Raw genomic sequence first — 16538 nt, forward strand, 5'->3', positions numbered from 1 at the left:
TAATATATGTATAGCTAAAGGTAAATGGAAGAATAAATGGGTAAATAAGTGTCTAAATTCAGTGATGTAATATCTGACGTCATCAGCAGTGGATTCCGGTCGCGTGAGTTATAGTTACCTGAACTAACTATAACGGGTGAATTTCATTGGTTTTTTACGAGTGAAATGTCCAGCTAACTATAACATGTGTGAAACCTATGGTTTTTTAAGTGAATATATATATATATATATATATATATATATATATATATATATATATATATATGCGCAAAGGACTTTGTCTCCAACTCACATAAATCCTCATGCAAACTTTTTATTTAGTCCAACGTTAACGCACCTCCGCCATGACGCGTTTTGCCCTACTGGAGGCCTTGATCACATGACGCTGTTGGTGGAAGCCTGATTATTTAAAGTGCCAGTGCAATATCACGTGCCCGGAGAGGCAAACAGACATTGAAACAAGCCCAAAACTAAATGGTGAACCACACTTTTAACTGCATAATGCTGAAAATTCAGGACATGTGTGTACTGAAAACTGGCCCATATTAGTAGCATATTTACACTCAGGTTAAAAGGGAACATACTGATATATATATTACAAATCTATAAATACATATAAATATAAATATTTAGATCTGTATGTTTGCGGCGTCTGCCTTGAAAATTCAATCAAATCTGGTAAACACATCATAGAGCTAAAATCTTGCGTGTTATGCATACACAGATTGTGAGCACCACTACGTTTAGTGTATAATTGACTTAAGACAGGTAACAACAACAATACGTCCAACTGTATAATCAATGCTAGTTATACATCATTGGCGGACATAAATTGAACCTACTAATCCTAAAATGTAAAACATTGTTACAAAAGACATGTAGTGTCTAAATCTTGTCTATTTTACCTGTGGTACCTATGTCCAAAGAAACACAATGAAACCCAAGTGGGTATATTTTGCTATAGGAAGTGAATCATGCTGGACCGGTTTAGGGTTTGCCTGTGTCGCTATGTGTTGTACCTGAAACATTTAACATGGTGTTCCTTATTCAATTGGTTGTCCCAATAGTGCCTAGATATAAACGTAGTTGACCTCTTAGAAAAATTGTGTTTGTATATATGCTACTTTGATGTATTACTATATAGCCTAGGCCACCCAGGGTTGCACACAAAAGAAACCTACCAAAAACAAAGGAAAAGAGAAAAAAGGGGAACAAAAAACTCAAAAATATTCTAGGCATAATTTGGACACAAAGTTGTATCATATTCATTAAGTCATTAACTTATAGAAGGAACAATACTCAGCAAGGTCAAAATTATTGAACCCTCTGTATACTATTCGCCTAAAATTCTACTAAAACATTTATTTAATATCATCATAAATGTTAAAAAATTATAGAAAAATCCTAACATGATCCCCTTAAAAAAATATAGATATACGTGATGATTAGGAAATCAAGAACCCTAAGGAATTTATTACAACATGAATGTCTGAAATCTCATCTAAAGTAAGATGATTTCCATGCCCTCATCATTAATTTACATATCTTAACCCTTGTACTCAGTGTGTGAATCCTATGCCTGTTGCCTGAAAAAGTGCTCGTGCTAAAAATGAAAAATAAAACATTTAAAAAAATGTTGTATTAACAAAATTACTTGATAAAACATGAATCTGTACATGTCTTAAGGAGGTATGACATCCAGTTTGACTGGTATTAATGGTATACGCACTGAAACTGATTCAATAAAGTGCTTACGACCTGATTCACAGACACGTATAAAAATCTTCGCTAGAATTCAGTCCATTCGGTGTCTTAGAATCAAGCGCAAGAATATATCGTGTCTCTAGTTTCCTCAGTAGTGCTTCTCAATCCCCCCCACGTCTAAGTGATGGGATGGTATCAATGATGAAGTAGCTAAGGTGTTCCAAGCTACTGTTGTGCTTATCCTTGAAATGCCTGGCTACTGGGTAAGAAGCTTCTTGATTGCTAATGGCCCTCATGTGCTGGAGTATACGTTTGTGTGCCTGCAACTTGGTGCTACCAATAAATTGCAGGCCACAAGTACACTCCAGCACATACCCTGCAAAATCAGTTTAACAGGTTAACTTCTTAGTTATTTTTTGGGGAATTTCAGAAAACGGGGATCTATATGACGTGGTACTTTTTCCTAGTGTACAGGCTTTACAAGTGGAGCATTTGATAATCCCTTTGGTGGTTTGCAGCCAGTTGTTTTTGGTGCCAATTTCTGGACTGCTTTTCACAAGCATGTCAGTCATGGAGCGAGCTTTCGGAAAGGTGATATTGGGAGCATTTGTCATAGAGTCACCTATCACCGGGTCATTGTGTACAAGTGCCTAGTTTTTCTTGAACATTTTTCACAAGACTCCCTGTTGGCAGCTAAATGTTATTATTAGTCTCGGTGGGTCTGTTGAGGTTATGGGGAGAGTGTTGACTAACTTGGTATCAGTACTGTGGCACAAGGCTTTAGGTCTAGGTACGGATCTAGTTTTCAAAATGAACCTCTTTTTGCTTTCGTCTTGGGCTGACCAACAGCCATCATCTAAACTACAAATGTGCCTGATGTGCAGCATCTCGCCGTAGGGTATACTACGGATGAGATGTTCAGGGTGGTGACTATTGGCGTGGAGCACCGTATTCCCGGCTGTTGCTTTGCGATGTAGTTTAGTCTCAAGTCTACCATTCAGGATAAAGACTTCTACGTCTAGGAAGTTAACAGACTTCTGACTTATCTAGGCTGTGACCTGTAAGCTCAGTTGGTTAATATTGATTTCCTGAATAAAATTTTCTGCTGCTAATTCGGAACCCGTCCAGATTAAGAATAAATTGTCAATATAACGATACCAAACAATAATGTTTTCAGACATGACTTGCATGAATCAATTATGGAGGACTTGCTCTTCCCACATGCCCATATGTAAACAAGCATAGCTTGGGGAAAAGCAAGCCCCCATTGCCACACCTCTCATCTGTTTAAATATATGTATATATTTGTACTTACCACCAGGAGTTTCCTCTACAGCATCTGTAAAGTAAAGACAGAAAGAACTTGAAATATACAGATAATAGTTCTACAATGTACAAATGTCATTCAAACATTAAGGAGAGCAGCTAGACCGCTGTGTATTACAGGTAATTAGGAATAGTTTGAGAGGGAAGATATTGAGATAAGGAGGGGTTCAGTGTAAGAAGTACTAAAATTGTTTTTGTGTTTACAGGTGCTTGTGAAGACCCTTGCTAGGTATTCCGTTAAAGAAGAGCAATGGCAGTCTCTCTTATTATCCCAATCCCCTTTCCCTCTCTTTACTGTGAGTGGAATATATTTATTAACTTGCAGTGGAGCTTGGGAATTGAGGAAAAGTTCTTCTGCTCCTGTGGAAGCTGAGTTTCAGGTTTGTGGTACTGACAGCAGTTCAAAATAAGAAGTAGTTTCAGTATCTAGGCACTTGGCAGTCGATACCATCAGATATTTACCATCACGGTCGTCATAGAAAGAAATGGAAGCGTATAGCTTGAATGGAGTTCAGTAGACCGGCAATACAGACACCATTGTAGTTGCCGGCAGCAGGTCACTGTAGGTCTGTGGATGGTGAACTCCGCCAAACCAGTGGTCGCGGTTGTGGGATGGCTGGTGTAGATATAGATAGTGATAGACTGCCAAGTCAGATACACTTGCGGTCACTAGAGGGAAGGCTCCACCAAGGAGTTTTAAAGTTTATTGGCAGCGGACAGGCTTCAGGTGAGATGCAGAGCAGACCGTCATGAAGTAGGCATTCGTGCCACATGTTGCTGATGAATGCTGTGGAAGTCACTAACAAGAGGATATGGTCTCTCAGTAACAGAGCTGTTTCCAGCAATGGTCTTTATGCTCAGAGGATCTGCTGCAGCAGGTCTCAGTGCCTGGTACCCCAGCTGGGGGCCAGGTAATAGCCAATGGGCTGCCTACCTGTGGGGTGCCTAAACCCTCTATATGCTCCCTCCACATGGAGGATGGGCATTCCCTGACTCCTAATAGCCTACTATGCTCAACCTCAATATGGCTGATAGCAAAGAGTGGGGTCTACCTCATCTGACCCACCTGAGGGGTGGTACAGGGTGAAGGTCATCTGCGATTGAACCTTTTCCCAGAAGTCAGATCCTCCTTACTAACACTTTGGACTACGATCATCAATGCATCACTTTAACAAGGTACTATTCTGGATTGCCTAACATCGGGTCAAGTTACCCCAATTCTAAAGAAACCATCTGCTGATCCCATGGACCTTCATAGCTTTCGCCCAATCTCTAACATCCCCACCTTGGCAAAGCTCCTGGAGAAAGGTGTGCTTGCACAACCCTGTAACCACATCGACCATTTCCAACTCCTGGACAATGCAAATCTGGTTTCCGCCCGGGCCATAGTACAGAGTCTGCGCTAACGCACATTGTCGATGATGTGCTAAGAATGTTGGACTATAATGAGTCGTGCTCATTGATCCTTCTTGACCTTTCATCAGCAGTCGATACTGTCAAACACGGTAACCTAATTGACCTCCTGGAACACAGGATGGGGCTGTCTGGGCATGTACGAAACTGGTTCTGTTTGTTCCTTCAGAAGAGATCCCAAAGCTTCAAGGTGAACCAATCCCTGTACTGGTCACTCTGGGGGTTCCCAAGGGTTCAGTACTTTCTCCCACTCTCTTTAACCTCTTCATGGAGCCTCTGAAAGAAACTCTGAAATCATCCAGCATTCATTATCACATGTATGCGGATGAAACCCAACTATACCTGAAGATCGCCTCCCCCGAGGGCATTCAGGTTCTCAACTTAGTCCTGCTGGAAACACAAAGCTGGCTGACACGTAACCACCTGAAGCTAAATGCTCTAAAAATTGAATTCCTCCTAATCTCAACCCTCAAACAATCTCAGGGCATAGAACAATGGTTGAATCAGCTTACTATCTCTTAACTGTAGACCTCACCTCGTGGATTCGGCAACCTCTCTGGGTATTATATTAGACAAAAGTCTGAACATGCAGAAGCATATCATTTCCCTCACAAAAGGAGTGAACTTCTAACTCAGCATCCTAAGGAAACTCAAACCCTATCTCCCTGCTCATGACCTAAAGGTTGCAGTGCAAGCATTCAATCAATCAATCACAAGATCTGTAAAGCACACTACTTACCCGCGAGGTTCTCAAGGCGCTGAGGGAGAGGAGGGGGGTTGCCACCACTGGTCGAATAGCCAGGTCTTGAGTCGTCTCCTGAGGGTCAGCAGGTCTTGGGTCTGTCGTAGGTTGAGGGGAAGGGTGTTCCAGATCTTGTCGACGCGGTGGGAGAAGGATCTGCCTCCGGTGGTGGTTCTGCAGATGCGCGGGACGGTGGCTAGGGAGAGGTTGGCGGAGCGGAGGTGACGGTTGGGAACGTAGAAGGAGAGTCGACTGTTGAGGTAGGCTGGGCCTGTCTTGTGGAGTGCCTTGCGTGCGTGGATCAGGAGTTTGAAGGAGATTCTCTTGTCGATGGGGAGCCAGTGCAGGTTTTTCAGGTGGGGGTGATGTGGCTGTGGCGTGGAATGTCGAGGATCAGGCGTGCAGAGGCGTTTTGGATTATTTACAGTTGTTTGATGAGCTTGGTCGGGGCTCCTGCGTAGAGGGCGTTTCCGTAGTCGAGTCTGCTGCTGACAAGGGCCTGGGTGACAGTTCTTCTCGTGTCTGTCAGGATCCACCTGTAGATTTTGCAGAGCATGCGGAGGGTGTTGAAGCAGGAGGAGGAGACTGCGGTTGACTTGCTTGGTCATGGTGAGCATTGAGTCGAGGATGACTCCCAGGTTGCGTGCGTGGTCGGTTGGTGTCGGGGGTGACTCTAGTGACAAGGGCCACTAGGTGTCATACCAGGCCGATGGGTTGCAGCCGAGGATGAGGATCTCTGTTTTGTCTGTGTTCAGCTTAAGTCGGCTGCACTTCATCCAGTTGGCGATGGTTTTCATTCCTTTGTGGAGGTTGGATTTGGCAGTGAGGGGGTCCTTGGTGAGGGAGAGGATCAGTTGAGTGTTGTTAGCATTAGCATTAGTGATCTCAAAGCTGGACTCTGGTAGTGCAACACTTTGTGGCTTGCCCGGAGTTAAGACGGCTCCTCTTAGGGTTGCTCACAATTCTGCTGCTAGGCTCATAACTCAGACCAAAAAATACAACCATATTTCTCTGGACTTGCTGACCCTGAATTGGCTTCCATATGAAACTTGGATACAGTTAAAAATTGCATGTATGCCACACAAATCCATACACTTCAAGACCCCGCTTTACCTCGCTCAGAAACTGGAGCTCTCATGTGGTTCGAGAGCCTTCAGAAGTACCAGCACCCTATTGCTCAAACCATATATTTTTTTTTTTTTAAACCCACAATCGAGCCTTCTCAGGAATGGCTCTGAGGATCTGGATTTCCTTCCCCCAAAAGTCAGGGTGAACCCTTCCACTGCCCTCTTCAAAAAAGAAGTCAAAGGGCTCTTGATGAAGAAATTTCTGCCTCAGTCTGGCTTCTCCATTTGACACTGAGCCATAGCCGTTGATTTGTGGCCCAGCTGCCGGGCACACAAGAATGTCAGACATTTTAAGACTGTGAATTTTTCTCTTTGTTGATTCTGTTTTGTTTGCTTGTACCCTTCATGATGCATAGACTGCAAAGCGCTCTGATACACTCAGTGGTCATGTTCGCGCTATATAAAACCTTTTAAATAAAAAGGTAAATCCAACTCCTACTGTATCTAACTTTCCAGCCAGTTCTCCTGCCAAAAGTGAGGCAGGACTGGGGGGTTGCCTCTGCTTCTAACAGCAGAGGGCAGGGTTCAAAGTTGGCATGTCCTTTGAAGTACCCACTTCTCCCATGGCAGCTCCTTCGGGGGGAAGGTGTGACCACCTTTGCACAGAGAAGGCATTGCTTCAGGATCCAGAGAGCACTGGCTCTCTATCATAGGGTCCAGAAAAATGTCTGGTGAAGGCAGGCTGACTAAAACTAGAAACGGACATCACCAGCGTTTGGTAGGTGTCATGGGAACCTCTAGTAGGGTGCAGTATGCGTTTGTTAATAAATCCAATACTGATATCATGAAGGATTTATTAAGACAGGATGTTCGGTACCAACATCTTAGAAACCAGTGAAGCCATCATGGAGCTGGGAAACTTGTGTTGATGATTGTCCAGCCCATGTACTCTTTATGGCTTCCCTGTTCACTTACAAAACCCAGAATGGGCTGGATATTGTAGGGGTATATCAGCTCATGCTGATATGTCCTCACATATGAAATAGTACACCCTTCCTTAGGGCTAAAGTCCAGCAGTAGGGGTGACTTCCCTACACCTTATGCAATGTATGACTGGCATGGCACACAGGGCAATGCAGCCTGCGATACCAGCACTGCCAGGTCTGGGTGAGGGATCTCTAGGGGACCTTCTTCTGTCCCCATTCCTTGGATACCAGGAGTACAGTTTACTTGGACAAAACGTGTGCCAATCATGGTAGAGATTTAGGGACAAGAGATCTGGCACTGGGAAACTGGTTAGCAGGGACCCAGTGCATGTACAGTTTGAAATCACATCAGACATTAGTCAAAAAGTGGGGGGTGTTAGAACTTGGGGTCTTTGGCTGGCAGGTTTTTTACCCTGACTAAGTAGGGACCCTTCCTTCTAGTCATGATGAGGGTATTACACTTTTAAAATAAACACTACTCATCTCCTTGGTAGCTTGGCACGAGCAATCGGGCTTATCTCACAGGCAATGTATAAAGCCTTTGCACATAACATACAGTAATACAGGGAAAACACCACAAAAGGACACAAAACCCGTTTTAGAACACAAGCAAATATATTTATCTGTGTAGAACAAGATCAAAATGATAAAAATCTACCATACAGTAATCAAAATGTGAAGATTGCAAGAATAGACCTAAAAAATAGTTCCATGAAGTTGATTGCTCCATCTGGGGCTATCACGCTGTTGTGAAAAAAACAACTGCTACATTTCAGGCTGACCGTGGCTTACCAGGCCAGCTACGGTGTTGGGAAGATACGCAAACAGTACTTTGGATATGCAGAGAGTTGTGGACCTTGCATGAGCTCCAAAGAGGCAGCGTCTGCAGGCCTTGTACCAGAGGTTGGTGCAGGAACTGTCGACCTACTAAAGTCAAAAACGTTGCAGATCGAAGTCCATGAGGTTGAAGTCAAGAGCACCAACAGGCATTGGGGCTGCGGGGATAAGTGGAGCAGTATGGTGTACCAGACATGAAGTTGATACCTCTGTCTGACACCACCTCCTTAGGGAAGCCCACCCTAGTGAAAACAGCAATGAAGGCTCTAGCCACTGCACTGGCAGTGGTAGACCTAAGGGGTTTAGCCTTAGGATACTTGGAGTCATGATCCACTACCACCAGAATATATTGGTTCCCTGATGCTGTGGAAGTGCCAAAGGGACCAAATATGTCTATCTCTATCCTTTCAAAGCAAACTCCAGCCACAGTGAGTGTGATTAAGGGGGCTTCTTGGTGACCACTCATCTTGCTACTGGCTTGACAGGTGGGGCAGTAATTGCAAAACTTCTTCACCTTCTGATGAATCCCTGGCCAGTAGAATTGGCTGATAAGCCTAATATACATTTTGTTCTGACAAAGGTGTCCGGGACATGGGATGTCATGGACAAATGTGAGGAAGAATTCCCTAGACATCTGAGGCACTACCACTTGCCAAGTGGTACCCAGATGTGGGTCTCTGGCCTCAGTATAAAGGGTCCCCTCCTCTCTTCAGGTTTTGTGGGAACCACTGACATCACCACTTTCCTGTGCAGCAGCTTGCTGTCGCAGGTTTTCAAGAGTGGGTCAGGTCCTCTCCCCCTGGCACACGTCTTTCTTAGAGGGCCCCCCTAGGACCAAGAACTCAGCCTGGTGAGGCTCCAACTCCTGTGGATTAGTTCCCTGTGTGGCTGACTTGTCTTTTCCCTGTGTCCCCAGTCTTTCTTCCATATTTCTTAGAGGGCTGGGTCATTCTTCCATACTCCAACACCTATTTTTCACTCTGAGCTCTGAACTGTGCTCGGGTTTATGCACATGCCCAGTGTGTGATTCCAAGGATGTTGACGTGGATCTTTAGTTCTGTCTCAGCTCATGGTGAGGTCTCCAAATCACTAGCAAGCAAACATTCATCTGGGAGTGTCGGAGAGACCGCTACCTCTTTCTTGCCAGCAATCCCCCCAGTCAAAGGACACCATTGCCATGGGATGGTTTGTTATCATATTGTCAATTTTGGTGACTGGATAGGACCTTCCAGGCATGTACTGATCAGGGGAAGCTATCTGCAGAGTCACCATGGTGAAACTAGAACCAGTATCTCATAATCCTTCTACCCCCTTCTCATTAACAACAGGATGCTGTCTGTATTTTTCCATGTTATTGGGCCAGACACCATTAGATGGCTAAGTTCACATATCCCACAAGAGTTGCCTCAGTGAACTCTCTGACATGGTCAGGGTCCTCTCAAGTGAGATTGGCCACTGCATTTATTCCAGGAGGACTAGAGGCATTCTTCTTGTTTTTAAGGCCAGGGTTTTCAGTTTGGTGCCCCAAGGACCTACATTCCTAACACCAAGAATTCTTGGTATCCCACATCCTATGCTGTTACCCACCCTTTGTCTGTGAAGGTTCTTGGGGCCCATTCTCCTGAACAGATTTTTGGGGGCCTGATGAAGGCTCTTTGTTTTTAGGATTACCCTCTTTCCCTTGGGGGGATTTGTTGGCCTCTTTCTTTTGGTCTCTCCCACCAAGGGTAGTTCTGGTCACCTTAGTTCCCCAACTTCGGAGGATAAAAGTGGAGCTAGGTTTACCAGATGCTGATGTAATTTCTCAAACTTTTCATTGTATCAATTACTCAAACAATGCTCCTTTATAATTAAAATATAAAGCCCTTCGTAGTCTTTCACATTGTTACCTGTGACCTACCATCTAGTGCTTTCACTGAAAAGTCAACAAATTTTACTTAGGATGGACTCTGGGATTTTTGGGTCTCCCGGAACTTTATCCTATACTCTTCAGTGATAAGACCAAAGCCCTCCCTCAGGGTACCCTTCATGAGTACTTAAGTCTTTGCAACTGCTTCATTCAATATATTGGGGGGAGGGTGAGGCCTAATGGCTACGGCGTTGACCTCAAATCTGGGGAACCAGGTTTGAGTTTTGGCAAGGATGTGCAACATCCTGTGATTTTGAGCAAATCACTTATTCTCCCCGTGCATAACAAAAAATGAATGCGCCCTCATGTAACCCAACTGGTGCTTGTGTAAAGCGCTCTGATACCCGATACCTTTGGGGCAAGATCGCGCTTTATAAAGCTCCGAAAAACAAAATTAAAATGTCAAGAATCAATCTTGGCATTTTCCAGAGAACAGTTCCCAGAAATGAGAACTCCAATGTATCTTCTAAACTTCCTTAGTTACACAAGCTCTCTCTAAACCATTTGGTGATATCATAGCCCTTTGCATACGGGGGACAAATTCTTTGCAGTCTTTTAGGTTAAAAGATTTCTCTCTCACTCCCTATTTGCTCGTATGTGGCCACCAGAGAAAGGTCCTATGTCCATCTCTTTCCTTTCTCTTTCTATTTCCAGGAGCTTGGTTTCTGAAACTCAGTCTCTTGGCCAATCGTTCTAGCTCTTCATCTATTTCTGAGGATACTGACTCATGTCAGCTCTCTGCATCATTATCAGTGATAATGTCATCATCCTCTGACTGGGCTACCACAGCTCGGTGATCTTTCTTAAACTGAGATATTCAGCCTTGGGACTTTTCCCCATTCTGATACCGTAGGCCTTACAAATGGCTTTGTAAAGTGCATGGTTTGATACAAGTAAGGGGTCAGGTCGAGCTCTGAACCTGGCTACTGGTTTTCAGGCATTCTTTCACTGAAGTTAGGACATTTTTAGAGATCTATAAACAATAAGTAAAAGAGCTAAAGTACACTTTTTTAAAAACTATAACTGTTTGTTTCAGGGACGTAACCAGAGCCCTAGCAGTTTATTTTTAGAAATTTAGAAAAGGCAAATTTTGGATTTACTCATGTGTTCACTCATTGACAAATTGGTCCAGCAAATGCAAAGTGGTGTAACCCACCCCTGATCCACCAGTGTAAGATACCGCCTCTCTGTACAGTGTACTAAAATGAAGTACACCATGTAGAGAGCCTGAGATATCCCCAGAGAAAGTCAGAGGCAACATGCAGGTAATACCAACTATCTTTTTGTGATAATGTGGGTGAGCAGTTAGGTGTATCAGAGGATAGTGCTAAGCATTTGTTATACTCACAGAGGCAATAAATGAGATACACACTCAAGAATAAATCTGAGACCAATTTCGTATACAAATAACAAGATTCTTTATAAACAAATTTGAGAAGGAAGACTTCAAATCGGATATATACTTAATACAGTTACAATTACTCAAATAGAAATACGTAATAAACTTTTAATTATGGAGAGAAATGCAGCGCTGTTCAAAATATGCAGTACTTTCAGTATCTAGGCACGAGGAGGGGCAATATTGTCAGATATTTACCATTGCAGTCCTCAGAGAAGGCAATGGAAGCATATAGCTGAATGGAGTTCAGTAGACTGCCAACACAGTTACTGTCACGGTTGCCAGAAGCAATTCACTATAGGTCTATGGATGCCAAACACCGCCAACCCAGCGGTCGGGGTTGCTGGACGGCTGGTGTAGATTTGGATGGTGGAGGACCGGTGACTCAGAAACTCTTGCAGTCACTCGACTGAGGGCTCCACCAAGGAGATTCAAAGTTTATCAGCAGCGGACAGGCCACAGGTGTGATGCAGACTCAGAGCAGACTGTCACAGAGTAGAAAATCATGCCAACATTGCTGCTGAATGCCGTAGAAGTCACTAGCAAGAGGATACAGGCTCCCAGAAACGAGGCTGTTTCCAGCTTCAATGCTGAGAGGAATCTCCAAGGCAATAGAGGCATACTGGGGTCGATTCTATGGGAGTGGTGAACCAACAGGCCTGGGAAGCTGCAATATTTCTTTACTAGTGGTGAGTTGCATCGACATGGAGTGTGCCGGTCCTCAACTACAGCGGTTTCTTTACCGGCGGACACTGGGAACTAGATCCTCTGGCCTAGGGGTCTCCAACCTTTTCTGTGGTGAGAGCTAATTCTAATCAGTGCAAATCGTCTTGAGCTACTAAAGGCCAAGCAACTCACGCATTTTACTGAGACACCACTCACGCCCTGCTTCATTGACTTTAAGCCCAATTTCTTCAGAGCCCATTCTGTGGTTCAAACAAAATACTTAAAGTAAACAAAGGGAGAAAAGTTATGTTACAAATGAATTCAAGTGATTTTCTTTCATGATTCATGCTCGTAGTCTTTCACATTGTTGCTTTTGCAGAGTATTAAAACAGCAAATGGCCGGTATTTGGGAAGGTGGCAACCCTAGTCTCACTATAAAGCACTTCACTCAGTTCTAAAACACATGCTTCAACTCTGCAAAGTCCATTTTCAGAAAATGCATAGTTCTTCACTGTTTAGCAAAATACTGTCTGCTAAGCCTTGCACTCGCTGCCCAGTCTTCTACTTCCAGTAATAATCAAACTCCACTCTTTTGGTAGTCTTTTTCCCCCTCAAAACCCTAGTTTGAAGATTACTTTACAAGGACTTACTTTGCAGTCTAGTTTTCATTTAACTCAATTATGTTCTCACACTTTGTGCTGCACTGCACAGATTCTAGATGCCAGCATTCTCTGCATCCTGACCTACGCTAACCATGTCTAGTGATGGCAGGCAGGTACAACACCAGTGTTTGGTAGGATTCATGTAGCCCGCTAGTAAGGTCTCCAGTGTGAATTTATTAATAAAGCCAATACTGGCATCAGCAAGGCTTTATCAAGACAAAATATTTGGTACCAGTCATCTTAAAAATCAGGGAAGCCATCATCGAGATAGCAAACTCATGTTGACACTTGTACCCTTTAAGGCTTCCCTGTTCACTTACAACACCCAGAATGGACTGGATATTGTAGGGGCATATCAGCTCATGCTAATATGTCCTCACATAGGATATAGTGCACCCTGCCTTAGGGCTAAATGCCTGCAGTAGCAGTGACTTACCTATATCTTATTCAGTTAATGACTGTCATGGTACTCAGGGCTGTGTGCCTTGTTGACTCTTCGGTTTGTCCTGCACCTGGACACGCAGCAGGAGATAGAAGCACCGCCGGGTCGGGATGAGTGGTCCATAAGGGAACTTCTTCGTCCCAGGAGTACCATTTACTGGGACTTACAGGGGAAACAGAAGATCTGCCAATCATGGTATAGTTTTACTGAAAGGAGGTCTGGTATTATTGGGAACCTGGTTAGCAGGGACCCCTTGCGCTTACAGTTCAAAATCACATCATACATCAGGTGAAATGTGGAGGGAAATCCATGCTGAAAGAGGCACTTTCCTATATAAATGTACCTCCAATTTTTCTGCAAGTTATGTTTCAGTCACTCTGAAACCATGCAATTTCAACATAGACATATATTAATAGTTTCAGCCTGGCCATTACCGGTACAGTCTAAAATCAAGAGCACATGGTACATCTGCATTGGGCACATGCAAAAATACACTCTTTCATGTCATGCACACTCCATTTGCACTGGGTTTCAAATCAATCATAGATTCAGCGTCATTTGAATTCTTTCAAGGAATTGATAGTTTTTTCCATATATTAACAAGTGGCGAGCTGAATTGGCAGAGTTTGATTCTGCAGAATTCCGTTAAAATTCTGGTAGATCCTATGGAAGTCTGACAGGGCAGAGTGAGCATTTGGCACTATTCTCCTAATGCAAAATGCACCCTTACATCCAAACAATGGATGTGAGGAATCATTTTGCACTAAGACTTGATGCACTGCATTACTTACCTCCTGGTGCCCTTATTCACTTTGCTGTGATTACTGCTGAGTATTATGGGAGCTACAGTATGCACTGCTAGGTAGTGGTTTCTAAACAGGGTCAAAAGTGGGAGCAGTTCCTCTATGTTACAAAAAACTCTCCAGGCTCTTACACATAGAGAGACTGCTTCTTACCCTGTTTAGAAATTACAGCAGTGCATTCCCTTTGGTGCCCCTACATACTCTACAGTAATTACCGCAGTACATTCAATGGTTTCTGAACAGGGCTGGAAGAGGGAGCAGTCCATCCATGTTTAAAAATCATTGCAGATTAAAATTGTATCTGCCGCGGTTTTTAACCATAGAGAGACTACTCCCTCTTCCAGCCCAGTTTAGAAACCAACCACTGTAGAATAATTCAGCCAGGAGAGCGGCAGAATTTATCAGTACTTCTTTATAACAAGAGTAATGAAAAATTATCAAATTCCACCGGCAGAATTAAAAAATCTGCACAAGCCTAATATTATTAGTTAGCATGTTAACCTAGTATCAAAATATGAAATCCTTTTAAGAAGGTGCATCATAGCCACATTTAAAAAATTTGCAATTATATGCTTTGTCCACTTATAAGTGCATGGTCTGAATAGTTTCTCAATTTATATGTATTCACACACTTCAGTTTGAAATGTGCCAATAAACATGTAGTCTTTTTTCCATTTCTTTTAGGTGCTATAATGATCAGTAAAGCAGATGCAGCTATTCAACATGCATTAAATGAAGCTGACAAAGCTAAAAGAATGAAAAAGATGTACAAGAACTCTGTGGACAAGTATGAATCTCAGCTTCGAAGCTACAGGGAGTCTATCCTTTCCACGGAACAGGCCATTGCGGCTAACACCGTAAATATTCAAGGTCTCCAACGGGACATAAACTCGCAAAGGGAGCTCCATCAAAAGGTGAACAAATTCCTCATTCCATTGAGGAAATGCACCAGTTTACTTAGCACCTTAGCCGGCAAGACCAGTACGGCCAACACGTACTTGGAGATCAGTGGAGTGCTTGATGGTCTGCTGGGACTCTTGGATGAAATTGTTGTCGCTGTACGGCCCCTAGTTGGAACTAGTTCAGATTACTCACTACTGATCTCTGATAAATTGCCAACCATCATAAATAAGCTGGAAGAGGCTAACCGTAGGTTGAAGAAATCTGCAGCGTCCTAAAGCAGTGCGTTCCTATAACACTGCAGTGTGTGGCAATCCCTGTAATGTGCTTCTTTTCTTGCCTTTTGCTATTTAATAGGTTTGGGTGGAGCTCTCACATCTTCTAAGCTTCTCTCCTAAATTATGAATGTGATGCTAGCTGATCAAATCAAGAACGTCATCAATACCCTGCTAGACTGACCTTTTCCTCATTAGTCAGAAAACTGCAATTTGTGACCTCGTCTTCAGTCAATGAATACAGAACATCCAACAGGACATCAACAGCTCCCACCCTGCTTCATCTCTTGCACCTGCACCTTCCCATAAAATCCGGCAAAAATCAGTCTTCAAAATCCTATATCTCTCAGATCTCACCATCATACTGAACTCCCTCAAAGCCACTTCTTATAAAGATACAGCTTCATCTACAATATGTGTCCGTAGGGCAGCACTGCAAGTCTTCCTGCTGTGCTGCCGTACAGCAAAAAAAAAGGGGAGGATTGAGCTAGATCTATAAGATATGGTGCATTTTTGTTATCATTCCCTGATCTGGCACTCAATTGACTGTATTGCCCATGGCATACCTCCCCAAGGCAACACAGCGACTTCCACTGCTTTGCCTCACACCATATCTACAAGGCCATAAAGAGCCACACAAGGAGGCTTTACATGGCCTTGTAGATATGGTATTATAATATGCGCCACCAGGTCCCTAACCTCCTCGTCAGGGACCTGCTCTCCCCCCGCAGCCCCGCTATTAAATGCCACTGCTCTGAGCACTGTGCTCTGCTTGCTCAAGTAGGTGTTTGAAGCCCTCCTCCACCCGCAGGCGCCTGCATGCGCCTCATCCCTGGTGGTCTATTGGGAGAGCCTTGCTCTTTTGCTGGCCACTGTTGTCTGTCTGTCTTTGTGCTGTTTTTCTGTCCTTCTGTGCCTGTGTCTGTCTTAGTGCTATTTTTCTGTCTTTCTGTCTTTCTGTGTTCGTTTTTCTTCCAGTCTCCACACTGTATCTCTAATGTGCCTGTGCTGTTTTTTGTCTTTCCGTGCCCGCTTTCTGTCTTTTTCTAGCTTCCTCACTCTATCTCTATTGTACCTGTCTTTATTGTGCCAATAATTGTACCTGTGTTATTTAGCCATTTTCTGTCTCTATGCCCCTCTGATCTCTGTGCCCTTCCCGCCGCTGCTGCACCAGTGGGCCCTCCTCCCCTGCCAGTTCCCGTTTTCTGCCTCCCAGTTGTGCCTCCCTCCCCCATCCTTACATGATGACGGCCACTGCGTGGCCGCACAACTGGCACGCCAACGACACACCAGAGGTAAGCCCATCTGTACCTGTACGCGACCCGACTGCGGCCAGCAACAGGAACCCTAGATCTACAACCTCCCCCCACTACAACTCTGCTGCCCTCCTCGCATTCATCCCCGGAT

The 16538-nt window shown here is 43.9% G+C and overlaps 1 protein-coding gene across 1 annotated transcript in view; it reads left to right on the forward strand.

Moving 5' to 3' along the window:
- The window catches only part of LOC146863746 (uncharacterized), a 195246-nt gene extending 179650 nt beyond the window's left edge, over window positions 1–15596 (forward strand). Inside the window, exon 4 of the mRNA XM_085627899.1 lies at window positions 14641–15596. Within this exon, the coding sequence (XP_085484025.1) occupies window positions 14641–15134 (494 nt within the window). The 3' untranslated portion in view covers window positions 15135–15596. The remainder of the gene's footprint in view (window positions 1–14640) is intronic.
- The last annotated feature ends 942 nt before the right edge of the window (window positions 15597–16538 follow it).

The sequence above is a fragment of the Triturus cristatus genome, chromosome 2_1 (assembly GCF_964204655.1).
Source record: "Triturus cristatus chromosome 2_1, aTriCri1.1, whole genome shotgun sequence".
NCBI classification, from domain to species: Eukaryota; Metazoa; Chordata; class Amphibia; order Caudata; family Salamandridae; genus Triturus; species Triturus cristatus.